We start from the raw sequence: 16,558 nt of genomic DNA, 5'->3' as shown, positions 1-16,558 counted from the left end.
AATAAAATCCTTTAAAAAAAAAAAAAAAGGAAAACTGCAAATACGTATTTGCACATACAGACATCCTAATTATAACACATACAGACATCCACAAATATGTACTCCAAGGAAATGCACTAAAATTGTCTGAAGGATGAGATGATGGGTAAGTTTCATTTTCTTTTCCACATGGGTCTCCATTTTCATCTTCAGCCATGAGTGTGTTCTCATTTCATGATCACTAATTGAAATAAAAGTTGCTTTTAGAAGTAGAAACTAGTGGAGATATCTCCCACAAAGCAAATTATTGATTGCAATATCCTCCTTTTTATTAAATTATAAAACTTGTCAATACACACACTTTTAGAAATACAGTTTTTCCAAGTATCTGCTTTTGTGGAGCACATGGTTTTAAAGAAACAAAAAATTTCTATACCAGTTTCTTGGTCTTCAAGCTACTGAGCACTGGTAGCTGAACTACCACGTATAGCTACTATATATACAGTCAGATTTTATTGAAAATATTACAAAGACAAATGCCTTGAAAAGATGACACAGTACAGAGAAAACCGTAGCTATTAAGCTGATATAAAACTTTAGTCAAAACGTTTTTAGTCCATTATGGCTTTGCATAAAGCTTCAAAGGAAGAAAATTTAAGACACTTCTCATCAAAGGCACTTAGAATTGTAGTAAAATACTTGTTTGAATTTAGTTTGAGCCCAACAGTATTTTAATTTCTTTTCCACATTCCATCTCATTGAAACAGTCCTCGAAGGCAGATATTAATGAGGGAAAATAGTTATCACTTCTTAATATACATGTTAAAAATATGCAAACAGAATTAATACAGATTTTGGTCCACTTGAGAAAGGTAACAGTATCAGACTGTAGTGTTTTTCTTAATTCTGAGCAAAAAGCCATAAACTCCCAAGACCCAGTTCCACAAACAGAGCCTTCAGTTCTTAATCTGCACTGGCTGCCCCCTGGGCTCCCCTTGAGGAAATGGGAGTTGAGGTCCCACATCTCCACAGTGTCGTTAAACTAGAAAGAACCATCCTGTGGCTCAGTGGGGCCGCTGCTCTGAGGTCGTGGCAGCGGAGAGACCGAAGAGTCAATTCGCCGTCCTCTATAATTCTGTGTCCCGGTACCGGGAAGGCTGGCCATAGTAGCCGCGCTTTGAGTGTTCTGAGAGCTGCTGGCGGTATTCCTCCTCGTCGGCATCACTGCCGTAACTGCCTCTGGGATCCTGATAGAGTCTGGAAGGACCCTTCTGGGGCTCAGGTGGCCTGGAACTAACAAAATGAGAGTGTTAAATGCATCCCACAGCTCACCCAGGGCTTCTGACTGCCCTGTGGAAATGCAGCCATGTGCCCGGACTGATCGCAAATCTCTGAGACACATGCCACACTTTGCTGACAGATCAGGGCCACTTTTGGCCCTGCTTCAGGTTCATCGTGTGGGAGTAACAGGTTGAGGCCAGTGCCAACTGGGGCAGTGAGTGAGGAAGCCAGCCCTGTGCTCCCTGACCTAAGAATTCCCCTACTGGACCAAGGGTGTCTTCCCACCCCTGTGTCTTTGGCTACAGGTTCACCCAGCAGAGTGATTTCTCTTCTAGTTTCAGTCAACTAGGGGCCACCTGTTTGGCCATGGTTCAGTTGTTAAGAAATTTGCCTCTAGTTTTCTATTGCTATAAAACTAGACTCTAGCTTCCAGTCAGATTGGCCACAAGAAAATGTAACTTTTTTTTTCTACCTTGGAAGCAGAACAATCCAGTATAAAAATACTCCCATAATTCCTGATGCTTATGTAGCATTTTAAATATAAAGCATCTTACCAACACTGGTCAACTGATTGTCACCTTCCCTTAAGACCTCAGTTCAGGGGTGCCTGGGTGGCTCAGTGGGTTAAAGCCTCTGCCTTCAGCTCAGGTCATGATCTCAGGGTCCTGGGATCGAGCCCTGCATCAGGCTCTCTGCTCAGCAGGGAGACTGCTTTCCTTCCTCTCTCTCTGCCTGCCTCTCTGCCTACTTGTAATCTCTGTCTGTCAAATAAATAAATAAAATCTTAAAAAAAAAAAAAAAAGACCTCAGTTCAGCACAAGTGGCCTGACTTTGCTACGTGTTGCAATGGAATTAAGGAGCTTGACTAAGAATCCGAATATATTAGTGACAAAACAATTAGTGTCTAAACCCAGGAATTTTTCTCATGTGCTATCTCAATACAATGTAACATATCTGTGCTTCGGTGTGACAAAGGGGACTAATTTGAAATGTCAGTGATTACACTTTGTCAATTTTAGCACATAAGCAAAATTACTACGAAATTTTGACTATATAATGTTCATAATTTGATTGAGTAAGGAGGTGTCTGAGTGGCACAGTTGTGTCCGACTCTTGGTTTCCACTCAATCCCAGGGTCCTGGGATTGAGTGCGCTCAGTGAGGAGTTTGCTTGAAATTCTGTCTCCCTTTCCCTCTGGCCCCTCCTGCTTGTGCTCTCACTCTCTCTAAAATAAATAAATCTTTAAACTTTTTTTTGACTGAATAAGTAAGGGAAATAGTTGGGGAGGGAAAAAAAAAGTCTTCTTGTTACACTGAGATATAGGTGAAGAAATTCTTTCTTAGGAGTCCAAATCTTAGACCAGCCCCCTTTCTAGACTTAATACTGCTGAGCAGCCCTTACCTTGTGTGCTGGGAAAGGCCAGGGTCTGGCTTGTGTGTTTTGATTGGAACTGCATAGATATCAGGATGTTTCTGAGCAATTTCAATCTGTGGTAATTAAGGGGGGGAGGGAAAAGAACGAAAAGGGAAGAATGAATGATTGCTGGGTGGCTTGCTGGTTTCTTGTTGGTTCCCTTTCCCAATCCCATTTTAAGTAAAGGAGAAAAAATAAAAGCAACTCTCTAGTTTTTATGGTTGTATGTGATGGCCTAGTATTACATATCAAATAAGAAAAATGTTTAAAAGCAATGAAATTCTGCCACATGCTAAAACAAAGACAAATACCATGTGATTCCATTTAAATGGCTCCTAAGTCGTCAAATTCATGAAGACAGAAAGTACGGTGATTACCAGGGACAGAGGAAGTGGGTAATGGGGAGTTTCAGTGAGGAGAGATGAACAAGTTCTGGAGATGATGGTGGTGATGATGGCAGAACACTGTAAATATACTCAATGCCATGAACACTTAAAAAATAGTTAAAATGGGAAAAAATGGTTAAAATGATAAATGTTATATGTATTTTACCACCAAAACAAAAGAAAAATGCTCAGAAGCACTGCACTGTTGCTATAACAGACTTAAATGAAAAAAAACCTCCATATTCACTGGGCAGAATATGTTCCATGAGTCTCGACTTGACTTATATTCTTTTTTGACTTTTGAAAGGTTAGATGTGCATATGGTACAAAAATTCAAACAGTATCAAAAAGTACAATCTATGGGCCTTTCATTTTAGCATCCAACGTTTGCTTGGTTTCTATGGCAAATCTGGGAGCAAATTAAAAATCAGTTACCAAACAAATACAACAAATGTTTTCATGAGAACTAACTTCAGAGAGGCACTGATTCTCTTGTCATACTTTCCCATTCCCGAACCTGACAGAAAGTTCTGAGGTATGAAAAGAATCTTTTTCACCTATACTGTTAGGCTTTCTTGATGAGGAGAAAAAGGGACACAGTGATAGCTGGCAATCTGGAAATAACATAAACATAGCATGTGCCTGTGGTATCAGGCATGTGAACATCCTTTTCATGTCTATACCAGTGGGGAAAAAAAGGACTGCAAATCATTATATGAAATGAAACTTAACATTTTTACTGTTGACATACTAAGGTAATCTACTGGTTTAAAAATAATTACCCTTGCACTCTGTGCTTCTTGGAGCTCTTGCATTCTCTGTAATCTTGCCTTGTGATCCATCTTCTCAAATATTTTTACTTTGCCCAGGACAGACTTGGGAGTGCCTTCTTGTTCCTCACTGCCCTCTCCCACCTCTTCACTCTCTGGGGGAGGGACAGGAGTGGAGGGCTTCAATATAGACCTTCCCAAGGCAGGTTTTGCTGCAACAGGAGGGGGACAGCCTTTGGTAGATGCCCCGGAAACTTCATTACCAGCAATGGCTGAGGGGTTTGACTTATAATCATGGGATCTGGAGAAGTCAAAGGATTCTTCTCTGTTCTGGATTTTGGCCTGCAGAGAACAATGAACAAATTTTTACCTTGGGCTTTCAGTTTATGTTCAAATCTGTATTAGTGATTTAATACACACTCCCATTTCCTGATCAGTTTCCAGAGGTAGTCAACAAATACCATTCTGACAAGAAATCAAATACTGCAGGACAAACAGCCACTGGATGGGCATCCTAAGCCCTACCCTGCTTCCTAGAAAAAAAATATTAAGAGCGCTAAGAAACCAGAGGGTATTGGGGAGGGGCTGGGAGGCCTGCGAGTGTAGAGGCAGATCAGACCTACTTTTGTACTAGAGGAGATTAAGATCAGTATCTTGAAAAAGACTTCAGAACAAGTCAAGGGGTTTAGGATTGAAGAGTGGGATCCTGAGTTCATATACTAAGGGTGCATGCCCTAACCCAGAGGGAAGGTCTGTTCAGCCATGAATGAGACTGGAGCAGGAAGGGCAGCATATAATGCTAATGGCCACTTTTCCTTTATACTTCAATCCTAGGCCTGTTTGTACATTTTCAGTGATATATTTTATGAGGTCACTGTTTCTGACAGATTACATAATCACTGATTACTTTCTTCCTATCTAAAGTATTGAGTTAAATGGAGAAATTTTATTGGGTTATTAAGGAAAGCCTTTATTTATATAGAATTGATTCAGAAAGGGGGTAAAAAAATCATATGACATATACCATGTCAATTCTTATTGATTCTGAGTAATGATATAATTTAAAAATAAATTAAGCTGTCTTGATAATGAGAGGCATCATAAACAGTGGTGGTGATTGTTTTCTTTGGTAAATAAATCATCAATCAGGGATTTCCTATATTTATATCTAAATCAGATTGTGAGCAGAAAACTTTAACTGAAAAAGAAAAACAGATTCTGAGATCAGTGCTTCCGGACATTCAGTATTTGTCCAACTTTTACTCTTGATAGAAAAAAGGTTTTGAAATAAAAAACAAAATAATGAATGAATGAATAAGTGTATAAATAAATAAATAAAATATCAACAGTTCTAAAACCTTATGTTCTCCTAAAACTGCCCTTCCTTCTTTTTACTCTTCTCTACTTTCCGGGTTCACCCCACGAACCAAAAGACACATCTTAGTAACAAAAGAGTGAGCCAAAAACAAAACACCATCTCATTTGTGCTCTTCCTGGCTATGCAGGAAGCTGTCCGGCTATCTGCTTATTCTTCTTCCCATCGTGGGCTTCCCAGCCACGTACCTTAGGCGGCTCTGGCTTGAATGCTGGGGGTGGGCTACTGTCCCTAAGTTGATCTCTGCTAGCAGCCCTCCTCATCTGAGCTCGTGGCTCTGGGCTGGGTTTCCTTATGCTCTACAAGACATAAAGGTTCATTCACAACAAGAAGATCCCAGCAAAGAGAAGAGAACACTCATCTGCTTTGCTAGAGTTCTGCCAAGTTGCAAGATGTTCCGAAGTTAAGGTTTATAACTTGCACAAATCGGGATACTGACCCAGTGCTTCTTTACTGAAAAGGCAGATAGGTACTAGCATATTCCCATTAGCAAATGCTTTCTATATATTTTTTAACTATCATCCATGGTAGTAGTCTCTTCCTTTAAAATAATCCCCCCCAAAGTTCTCCTAAAGTCTAAATCTCTTTTATCACTTAAAGCTGTTAATTTTTTAAGCATTACCTCATCTACACCTTTAGACATTAGCAAGTTAATTAATTCTTTGAAACTTGTCCACTGGTATATACGAAATTTTTGGCCTTGGTGGGTTTTACCCCTACTTCAACTTATTTTTTTGGTACTTTTATTTCATAAAGAATAAAACCATTCACCCAAATGAGCTGACTTGTTAAACAGAAGTCCACAAGAACAACTATTCAAATAGATGAATAACGTCATCTACATTATCCCAATGCTCTCTGAGGTGGAGCTAATAACTGGTCCTAACTTAGTGCCTGTTGACACGATCTCTGGGATTACAGAAGCTGTCTATTCACCGGTGGATGCACAGTACACATGATCAGATGTATATCTGATCATAAACTCAATTAAAAAATTGAAATACAAAAGAGAAGGAAACTGATGGGGAAATACTCAGGAGTTTTGGCAAGATTAGAAAGGTTAAAGGTAGGATAAGAAAAAGCAAGGATACCTAGAAGTACAAAGAGACCTAATCAAAGGTTACAAGTAAATACCACAAAATTATATTTAAAAATAATGTTCCACTTGTAATTTAGACAGCTGGCACATAGAGCTATTTAGTGTATCCATCATGCTCGAGAACATCAGTGTGAGAGTGCTTATCACTCAACTTCTCCCAGCACTTAGTTCCTGTCTGGCTTTCCCACGGACCACAAATGCTATCATACAGGCATCGACTTGGAATCAGAAACCCCCTAGAAGTCCTCTGTTCCAACTCTTAGGAATACCTTCCACAGCACCCTAAATAAACAGTTATCCAGAAGAATTCAAGTGAAACAGGAGAACCTCCTTTTCCTGCTCATGGCCTCACAGCCTGCGGCCTGCCTCACCTCACCTCCTCATGCTGCACCGGCTCCGAGGAGCGGGTGATGGAAGACACCGGTGGCTCCTCAGCTGGCTCATCCAGCTCATTGTCAGTGTAGGCGCCTCCTTCGCCGTCGGTGTCTTCAAAGTCACTGATGAGGCGGCTGTCGCAACTCAGATAGTCTGCACCCATGGCAGTTAAGTAGGACATGCGGTCTTCAGGGTCATCATCCATCCCTTCCATCTAGAGGAATTTGTTTCGGAGGGTCAGTGGGGTCATCATGGCTCCTGGGAGTGGGGACTCAAGAAAATTCCCAAGGGCACAGCCAAGTGACTGAAACTTTGACATGTTCTAGAAAGGGAAGTCATCTTTATTTTCCTTAAATCACTTGGCTTAAGATTATTATGTTAATTTTTGGGCAGGGATTCAAATTAGGAACCTCCATCCTATCTACCTTACCACCATCCTATATCCCACTACTGAGCCATGCTTCCTCAAATTGTTATGCTTAACTCCAAGAATTTGGGCTCCTTTCCAGCTTTTTCTGCTAATGCTTGTCTCTTATAATAAATGTACACTGCCTGGTGCTACACACCTCTCCATTCCTCCATAAGATTCTCAAATCCTTGAGGAAGAAAGCTATGTCCTGTTCAACCTGTTCTCATAAAGGGAGTTAGCACAGAACCTCAGCAGGCTATAAGCACTCAGAAGATGCTAGACGCCTTGACTAAATATGCAGTTTCCAAAGGGCAAGGCAAGGACTCAACAATCTAATTGGTAACTGAGTCACTTTCGCAACAGAAGCATCCTCTGACATCTCACAAACTAGTTCAATTCAGCTGGACTACAGAATACTAGCACCAAAGCCTTAGAACCACAGGAGATTGGTATAATTTCTTTGCTTCCTCCCTTCAGCAGAACTGTGGGTAAACTACCTGCATGAATGAGAAGCTCGCCAGTTTTAGAAGCCTACACAAGGTTTTGAGCATTCTCCTACCAACCTACTCGAATTCCACATTCCTAGGACACATTCTCCTCCAGTCTTCTAAGCAAATGATTCCAACTTTTCCTTTTTTAAAATCAATTTTTAAATACCTTCTCCATGACCCTCATCCTCACCTCTCCCTTCCATGCTGACTTTCCCATATCCTTAGTAAGCTGTGGAGCTCAGCACAAGATCTTGTAAGCTCTGATTAGTGTGCTTGGAATACAACACTAGTTACTACGTTAAAGTAAAAGGGAAGTGAATGTAGGGTCACATACATCACATTCTACTTTTCTTTGAAAAGTCTTAGAGAATTTATAAAATTCCAAACTTGATTAGCACATACACTGGAATCACTTCAAACGGCCATGGTGTTCTACATTCACTACCCTCCTGAGAAAAGATTGAGAACATGGACTCTCACCTCATAGCAAAGTGTCTATGCCACATACCTTTCCTTCAGAGACCCAAACTGCTTCTCCTTGTTGATGCTGAATTGTGTCCTTCAAGCTGCCAAACCAGCTATCATTGGCTGAATTTAGGTTGATAGTAGCTTCAGAAATGTAAACAAAAGGTTTGCATCAATTTCCAGAGCAATGTTTATTAAAAATGCTACTTCACATAATTTTACTCATTTGTCATATTTGAATTAAAACTTTGGCTAATGCAAGAGAAAGTAAACACATATTTGAACAATAAATCCCTTTAGTTGAATGTAATTAAAACCATTACTGGTCTAGCTGTTGGGAGTTTACATTACAGATGAATGTTATAAAGCTAGAAATGAGTTACTTTTATTTCAGAATATCTATTTTTCAGAAAAGCTACCTTTAAAAGGTATGTTTGTTTGTTTTTTTAAGATTTTATTTATTTATTTGAGAGAGAGAGTGAGAGAGACCATGAGAGGGGAGAAAGAGGGAGAAGCCGACTCCCCGCAGAGCTGGGAGCCTGCTGGGGGACTTAATCCCAGCACTCCAGGATCATGACCTGAGCCAAAGGCAGTCACTTAACCAGCTGAGCCACCCAGGTGCCCCAAAAGGTAAGTTTTTAACAACTGTATTTTTAGGAGCAAAGAAAACACATCTAGAACAAATACAAAAGTACTGTATTTTAAAGATCGTTACCTAGGCATGTATGTTATAAATAAGAAAAACATACACAAATTTACTGTTGATATCTTCAAAAAAATACTAAAGGTAACATTTAAGTGTATGTAATTTTGATAGGCTTAAATATTTTAGAATATATATTCAGACTAACTCTACAAGGAATATATATTTTCTATTCAGAACGAAATATACCTTATATAACTACTATGCATCAGCAAGCACTTTTCCAAACCTTACATGGATGAGCTCATTTCTCGTTTATCCAAACTTTACAAAGTAGGCATCACTATTGTCCCCATTTTAGAGAAGAGAAATTGACTCTTAAGACTCCACATTCGCAAAAACCCAGTTTATTATAGACCACTCTCTCCTGTACATTTGGAGAAATTACCTGTCAGTTTCACCATTTCACCCCAGTGGCAAATAGTGCGTGTCTTTAACAAGAAAAGCCAGTGACAATAAAGCAAGAGTCCATTGTGGACATACATTCATCTACTCCCTCCCTCCCCAGGGTCAGATAGGTAGATGGTAAGCAGCATCAACTCAAAGAGCTATCATTACCCTCAGGGTGTTCTATCCATACAGTCCCCTCATGCTGCTCCCACAAAACTGCATGACCAAAAACTTGATTTAACCCTTTTAAACCCTGAATTATACCACATTTACAGAACCAGTCACATATATAGCTACTGTACATATTCAGTTACTAAACATGCTACATTCTTAAATTATTTTACTTTTATAAGGAATACTAGCTAGCAGTGGGTCTTCATTTCAGGAACTTAAGAAATTCTATTATGTGAAATTTTAAACATATACAAAGTAGAGAGAACCTGAACTTGTCTACATTACCCACCTTGAAAAACTATCAACTCTTGGCCAGTCTTATCGACATCCCCACCCACTCTCCTCACCAAAGATTATGTAAGCAAATACTAGGCATCATATTAGGTCATCCATAAATACATATTAGGTCCATCCATGAATATTTCACTTAGTATATATTTCTATAAGAGAACTCTTTATTTTTAAACATAATCACAGTATCATTTATTATCCTAAAAATTGGAATAATAAATCCTTAATCATACAGAGTGTTCAAGCTTCTATTTTGGGGATCTTTTTAAATAATGAAACCAAGTTCCTACCACTCTGTTAGTGCACACATGCATGGTAAAGAGAACAATGATAGAATCTAGATAGAGATGTGGGTGCTAGATGGTACACTGGGCTCAGTCACTGGCTTGTAGTTCCACACAAAAATCTGAACTCATCAAAGTGACCAATTTTTGCATGTCATGGATCTCTATGATCATTTTCAATCAAAATTAAATCTACAAATGCCATGAGTCTAATATCATTTTAGGATTAGTTTCTTTTCAAGGAGTCATGAATAGGATTTCAGATTACTCTTCTTTGTTCAGATTATTTTCTTATTTCTTCCATTCTTCAATTCTCCATTTCCCACTGTGGAGCAAAGAGACAACATTTTAAATTTCACTTACCTGTGAAGAGATGTGCACAAGTTTTTTTAAGCTTGTTGGCTTGATCATATAACTTCCGAGAACTTTTGTTGGATGTTGGATTCAACCTCTGTCTCATGGTTTTGACACCTTGTCTAGAGTCTGGGTTGAAAAAAATCACAATTGGGAACCACTGAGTGTAATTCAACAGGTCCACGGCTTTAGGAGTCACGTCCAATAGTGCGTGCTTATCCTGTTAGAAATGGGGCAAAGTTACGTCAACAAGAATGTAAAGTCACAGGGCAGCAAAGAGTTTGTCTCAAGTAAAGGCTATATCAGGTAAAACTTGTCAGTTTAAATCAAAAAGCAGAAAACGTTTTCCTCCCTATTATGCCCACCTCTGAGAAAATGAATGAACAGGTTATTTGGTATAATGTTGAGAACTCTGAAAAAACCATCCATCGCTGCCACTGAACATCGATGGTTTCCACATCCACTGGTTGCCAACGGGTTATGTTTATATTCACTTTTTTATCATTAACATTTAATGAATAATAAAATACAGATTCTATTCCAAAAAGGACTGAGGCAAACTGTGACTCAATTCTTTCCAACAACATGGCTTTTGGATGAACTTCCTCACCTGTTCAATAATTTGCCGCACGGTATTTAACCGCACTACCCCACTGGATTTCTCAGATCCTGCATCTTTTGGTTCTGTTTCTGCAAAAGTAAAAAACAAAGAGCTAATTAATACTTTTAGAAATCAGGACCAAAGACTCCAACCCAGCATCAGCAATGACAGGACATCCGACATCAAGAGGCCCTGAAGAGAGACCACGAGAAGGACACACACTACCTGTCTAACTGAAACCTGATCACAAGGAAGGTGGCAGTCTGACAGGTGAGACAGGGGTTTGGACTCTGTAAGACAGCAAGTCAGGAAATAAAGTAGAAGAAAGGAGGATTCTAGAAAGACATGAACAGACTATATAAACAGACTATATACTAAGCAGTATTACCATATCTTTGTTAAATTTGTTATGTGATGTGGTGTGGTTATGTAGAAGAATGTCCTCGTACTGAGGAGATTTACATGGGTAAAAAATGGCAGGGGAGGTGTAAGGCAGACTTTTTGACAGGTGACAGTGACTTCATGTGAAGGGTATGTGGGTATTCATTATTTTTTCATCTTTCTTATATATTAATATTTTTCAAAATAAAAATTGGGAGAGAAAAAAATCATCAACAGACTTACTAGCAGTTTGGAACAGGTCCGGTAACTCATTTGCCAACTTTTCCAGTGCTATATCTGCTATGGGGCCAAATAAGACCACAGGTCTCTTGAAACCAGCTGAAATGAGACAAGAAAGGCCATGGAAACACATCTCCTCGGCTACTAAAGATACGAAGCAGAAGTATTTTATAGGCCAATGATAACATGACTAAATGAAAGAAATTGTGTTCTTCCTCCCCCATTTTAGCCCTGTTCTTTTCTGAAGAATATGCCTCACTCCCCTCGCCAGGATCAAAAATAAACTTTGCTACAGATAATATATATAAACTTCTGAATGGTAGTATTAACAGAAATAACTGAAGACATGGAAATACACCTGCATGTAGGAGTTTGCACAAGTCACTTTTCTGAAAGTTATTATTGCATGTATGAATATGATTGCAACTCTACAGCCTGGCTTTGGCGTAAGTAGTATGGGAAGTTTGAACCTGACTACTGCAGTCTGAAAATGAAGAAAACAGGCTCAGAGCCCAGTCAGATCATTTCCTGGCCCCACTTGGCTTCCTTACCTTCTCGCAGCAAAACCCTCTCATAAGCCGGGAACTTGGTGCTAACCGACACAACAGCTGTTAGGTCTTCACGACTCTTCCTTAAGTTTTTCTTCACACCAGATCTCTGGCCACGCATTCTCCAGAAATCTGCTCTGTCCCCAGCATTGTCTCTCTGGGCATTCTGAACGCTGGCCATTTGTTCAGCTCTGAGAGAAAAAGCAAATGTAGTAAATCTCTAAAGCCAGAAAATGCACAATTGAAGTTAAAATTAACCAAAACCAGTCAGTGAGGTTTATGAACTTGGATTAGAGAAGATGCAGCTTCACAGTGGAAGAAGTTTCACAGAGTGGGAAAAGTGTGGACCCTCTTCACCCAGTGAAAGCAGAGAAAGGCTGGGTACACAAAATCTACCAGAAAATAGCTCAGTAACAAACACAATTATTAACTTGGCTCATTTGGGTAGGCTGGTATATAGTAAACATAACCAAAATCCCTGCCGAAGTACATTATCTTTCTTTCTTCCCCCAGCCAGCCAACCAATAAATGTTAACTGGAGTGCATAAGCCTCTCCCAAGGATGAGGGCCAGACAGTGGACAAGGGCAGCTTGTCGGAGAGCTGTGCTGATGTGCTCCAGCCACTCCGGCATCTGCTCAGACACGCCATAGGACTGTTTAAACACCAGCCAGGCGCAGCAACCAACTACGTGACGTGAACTAAATACAGCAAACCAGCTGGTGGCTATCTCCCAGTCCCGGGCCACTTCTCATGAACCAGAAGTAGGTGATGGGAGAGGACACGAAGACAAATGATGAAGTCATGTGGGGCTTCCTCTCTGAGCAGCGAAGGGACTGTAATTGATTTTGGGGGGGTGGGGAGCTTAAGAGAGAGGTGTGGGAGTACGGGATTTCAGATACCTGCTTTTGTTGGGGATTAAGCCTTTCTCCAGTTCGTTTCCGATCCTCACAGCCAGCCAGTGGCCCAGCTTGCCATCGTACAGCGTATCTACGACTCGGAAGACCTCCCCCCTGGTGAAGGCCAGGCTCTGTGGGGTTTCCTTCTCACATTCAAAGTGGCTTCTTATAAAAAAGGAATCCCCTCTGCCACAAGCCAGGATGTCTCTATACACTGAAAAACAAAAGCATTCTTGTATGTTGCGATCTGCTTAGCCAGAGGTCTTTTCTTGAAGAGTTACCAGCTGCTTCTATTTCTGATCCCCCTTTTCACTTCTCTTCATTTAGTAAACTCAGTGGACAGGCCCTGTGGGAATCAGGGCTCAAATAGGAAGAAGGACAAAAAACTAACTTCATGAGTTGCTGTGATGGCTAATTTTGTGTGTCAACTTGACTGGGCTACCGGGTGCCCAGATTTTGGTCAAACATAATTCTTTGTGTATAACTGAGGTATTATGGAATGAGATTAACATTGAAATGGGTAGACTGAGGGGCACTTGGGTGGCTCAGTGGATTAAGCCGCTGCCTTCGGCTCAGGTCATGATGTCAGGGTCCTGGGATCGAGTCCCACATCGGTCTCTCTGCTCAGCAGGGTGCCTGCTTCCCTCTCTCTCTCTCTCTGCCTGCCTCTCCGTCTACTTGTGATCTCTCTCTGTCAAATAAATAAATAAAATCTTTAAAAAAAAAAAAAAAAGAAATGGGTAGACTGAATAAAACAGATTGTGCTCCCTCATGTGGCAGGCCTCATCCAATCAGATGAAGGCTTGAAAGAACACAAAGGGGAACCCTTCTCCAAGTAAGAAAAAAAGAAGTCTTCCTGTCTTAGAACTAGGACATCGGCTTTCTTCCTGCCTTCACACTCAGATGGAAACATCAGGCCTTCCTGGGCTGTGAGCTTGCCAGCCTTCAGACTGTGACTGCACTATCAGCTTTTCCAGTTGTCATGCCTCCAGTCTTGGACTAGAACCAAATCATCGGTTCTCCTGGGTCTCTAACCTGCCAACTCACCCTGCAGTCCTTGGGACTTGCCAATCCATAATTACATGAGACAATTCCTTATAATAAACCTCTATTTATATACACACACACCCCCTATGGATTCTGTTTCTCTAGAGAACCCTAATACACTTGCCGGTCAGCCTCCGAAGCTGACTGGGAAGAGGCTGTCAACCTCCATTTTACAGATGAGAACAGTGAGGCTTGCAAGGGGGCAGCAACCTGTCAGATTGGTAAGCGTTAATGTGGCAGCTGACCCCAAAGACATGGCCCATTGAATCTTTCACCTGGAAAAGTCAGTAAAACTCCAGACAATAATTAAGGATAGATAACTATTCAGAAAAGCAATTTTATTCCAAATTAACACAAATGGTAAAAATTATTTCAATTGGTGCACAGAAAGCATTTCTATAGAACATTAAGTGGTACCCAAATTTTCTCCACAAAACTGTAACCCAGAAATTGATTGTGAAGATATACTTCAAATTTTTAACACCCAATTTACCTATTCTGGTCCCAAGATACTACTCTCATCCTTCCCCCTACTCCCCAAATTAAACTAATGACCAGATTTGCTCACCATCAGCTCGGCTCTGAGCTAAAATGGTTACCATTTCACCCTTGGGGATTTCCAGCAGGTAGAGAACGGCATCTTCCCGAACTAGCCCTCTGAAATCCTGCGTGTTCACCTGATAGGAAGGTCAAACAGAAAAACAAAACAAAACAAACAACAAAAAGAGAAAAGAAAAGTTCTTAAAAAGATGCCACATAAGTTTGTTTTTTTTTTTAAAGATTTTTATTTATTTATTTGACAGAGAGAGATCACAAGTAGGCCAAGAGGCAGGCAGAGAGAGAGGAAGGCAGAGAGAGAGGAAGGGAAGCAGGCTCCCCGCCAAGCAGAGAGCCCAATGCGGAGCTCGATCCCAGGACCCCAGGATCATGACCTGAGCCGAAGGCAGAGGCTTAACCCACTGAGCCACCCAGGCGCCCCGCCACATAAGTTTTTTCATCTTCTTTTTTTTTTAAAGATTTTATTTATTTGAGAAAGAATGAGAGAGAGAGACGGCATGAGGTGGGGAGGGTCAGAGGGAGAAGCAGACTGGGACCCTGATGCTGGACTCAATTGGGACTCCAGGATCATGACCTGAGCTGAAGGCAGCTGCTTAACCAACTGAGCCATCCAGGCACTGCATCTGTTAGGTTTTTTATTTTGTTTTGTTTTGTTTTGTTTTTAAGGATTTTATTTGACAGAGATCACAAGTAGGCAGAGAGGCAGGCAGAGAGAGGGGGGGAAGCAGGCTCCCTGCTGAGCAGAGAGCCCGATGCGGGGCTCGATCCCAGGACCTGAGATCATGACCTGAGCCGAAGGCAGAGGCTTAACCCACAGAGCCACGCAGGCGCTGCATCTGTTAGTTTTTATCCGGGCCTGCCCAAAGCAAAACCCAGATGTAAAAAAGTCTTTAGTGTCCCAACTCAAGCCCTCCCAGTACCTGCTATGGGCCTGGGCTGTGCGCGTATTGCCACACCTTCCTGTCTCCCCACACGGTCACAACTGTCCCTTAGAAATATGCCATTCCATCAAGGATTTGTCACTGAATCATATTAAAATTTCTTGTTATGCTTGTGTCTGTCTCTTCTTGAGTTTCCCACAGAGGTGGTCAGGGAGGTAATATACAATTATGAAATATATCTATAATGCTATAGGGAGTGGTGGAGTCTTATGGCAAACAGACATGCTGGCCCAGCTTAAGGTGTTAACACTTTAAATTGATTCAAAGAAAAGCCTGAAAATAAAAATCCAATTCTACCTCTCTCCTATAGCTTCTCTCACCTAAAAGGTTTTTAACAGGTGTTTATGAAATTGAAGAGCATTAGCCTTATAAGGGGAAAGCATTAGCCTAATACATAGGTTTATATATTTAAGCTTCTGGCACATACTTATTTCTGACAAGAAGCAACAACATTTATCCCCCACTGACCAAAGAGGGAATGCGGTAAACAGCTTTTGAAGGATATTAGAAAGCAAGTAAAACTGAAATGTGGCACAAAGAAAAAAGACATTTTGGAATCTTTGTTCAATACCTTTAAAACCATTTTAAAACAATTATACATAAATATAAAAATTATTTTAAAGTACCTAATATTTTAATAATATAAAAGTAAAAAGAAGACAAAAAATTCCTATGAAATTTTTTTTTTAGTCATTGAGGACTGTAGAATCCTTTATCACTGAAAAATGTCAATAACTGAGCCTAATTTAAGGTTGGAATTTGTGATTAAGTAAAAACGGGCATTAGGCTGACACTTAGTTGATGCTTTTGAAATAAACTAACTTGTTAAAGCGATCTCATTAGCTTTTCCTTTGAAACAATATTTAGCATTTAAGGTATATGTCATTCCCATCTCTCTATTCCCCCAATTAGGGATCATCACACTTTAGAATCTAATCCTTTCCTGTGCCATTTATCTATCTATACCTGTATCTGTGTATGGCCACATGTTTTCATATGCCCTGTATGTGCTTTTATTTAAGTAAGACAAGGCCATAGGGCTTGAGGGAAGATGGGGAGGGTCCCTCCGTCCATCCTATGGCCATGCGGGATGGACCTTCCATCAA

General features: G+C 40.5%; 1 protein-coding gene across 5 annotated transcripts in view; it reads right to left on the bottom strand.

Moving 5' to 3' along the window:
- Positions 1–286: 286 nt before the first annotated feature.
- The window catches only part of LOC111153615 (tight junction protein 2), a 101,272-nt gene continuing 85,000 nt past the window's right edge, over positions 287–16,558 (bottom strand). For 3 of the 5 annotated variants that reach the window (XM_022512752.1, XM_022512755.1, XM_022512754.1), the window contains 12 exons: positions 14,522–14,630; positions 12,910–13,120; positions 12,013–12,200; positions 11,465–11,560; positions 10,850–10,929; positions 10,249–10,459; positions 8,087–8,187; positions 6,680–6,892; positions 5,393–5,503; positions 3,842–4,171; positions 2,662–2,747; positions 287–1,272 (listed from right to left, as the gene is read on the bottom strand). In XM_022512752.1, the coding sequence (XP_022368460.1) occupies positions 1,107–1,272; positions 2,662–2,747; positions 3,842–4,171; positions 5,393–5,503; positions 6,680–6,892; positions 8,087–8,187; positions 10,249–10,459; positions 10,850–10,929; positions 11,465–11,560; positions 12,013–12,200; positions 12,910–13,120; positions 14,522–14,630 (1,902 nt within the window). In that variant the 3' untranslated portion in view covers positions 287–1,106. The remainder of the gene's footprint in view (positions 1,273–2,661; positions 2,748–3,841; positions 4,172–5,392; positions 5,504–6,679; positions 6,893–8,086; positions 8,188–10,248; positions 10,460–10,849; positions 10,930–11,464; positions 11,561–12,012; positions 12,201–12,909; positions 13,121–14,521; positions 14,631–16,558) is intronic. The other 2 variants (XM_022512756.1, XM_022512757.1) reach the window with 2 other exon arrangements.

Source organism: Enhydra lutris, unplaced genomic scaffold (assembly GCF_002288905.1).
Source record: "Enhydra lutris kenyoni isolate GAN:26980312 unplaced genomic scaffold, ASM228890v2 scaffoldscaffold33, whole genome shotgun sequence".
Taxonomy (NCBI): domain Eukaryota; kingdom Metazoa; phylum Chordata; class Mammalia; order Carnivora; family Mustelidae; genus Enhydra; species Enhydra lutris.
Note: the sequence above shows the minus strand (reverse complement) of the source record. Positions and strands in the feature narration are given on the sequence as shown.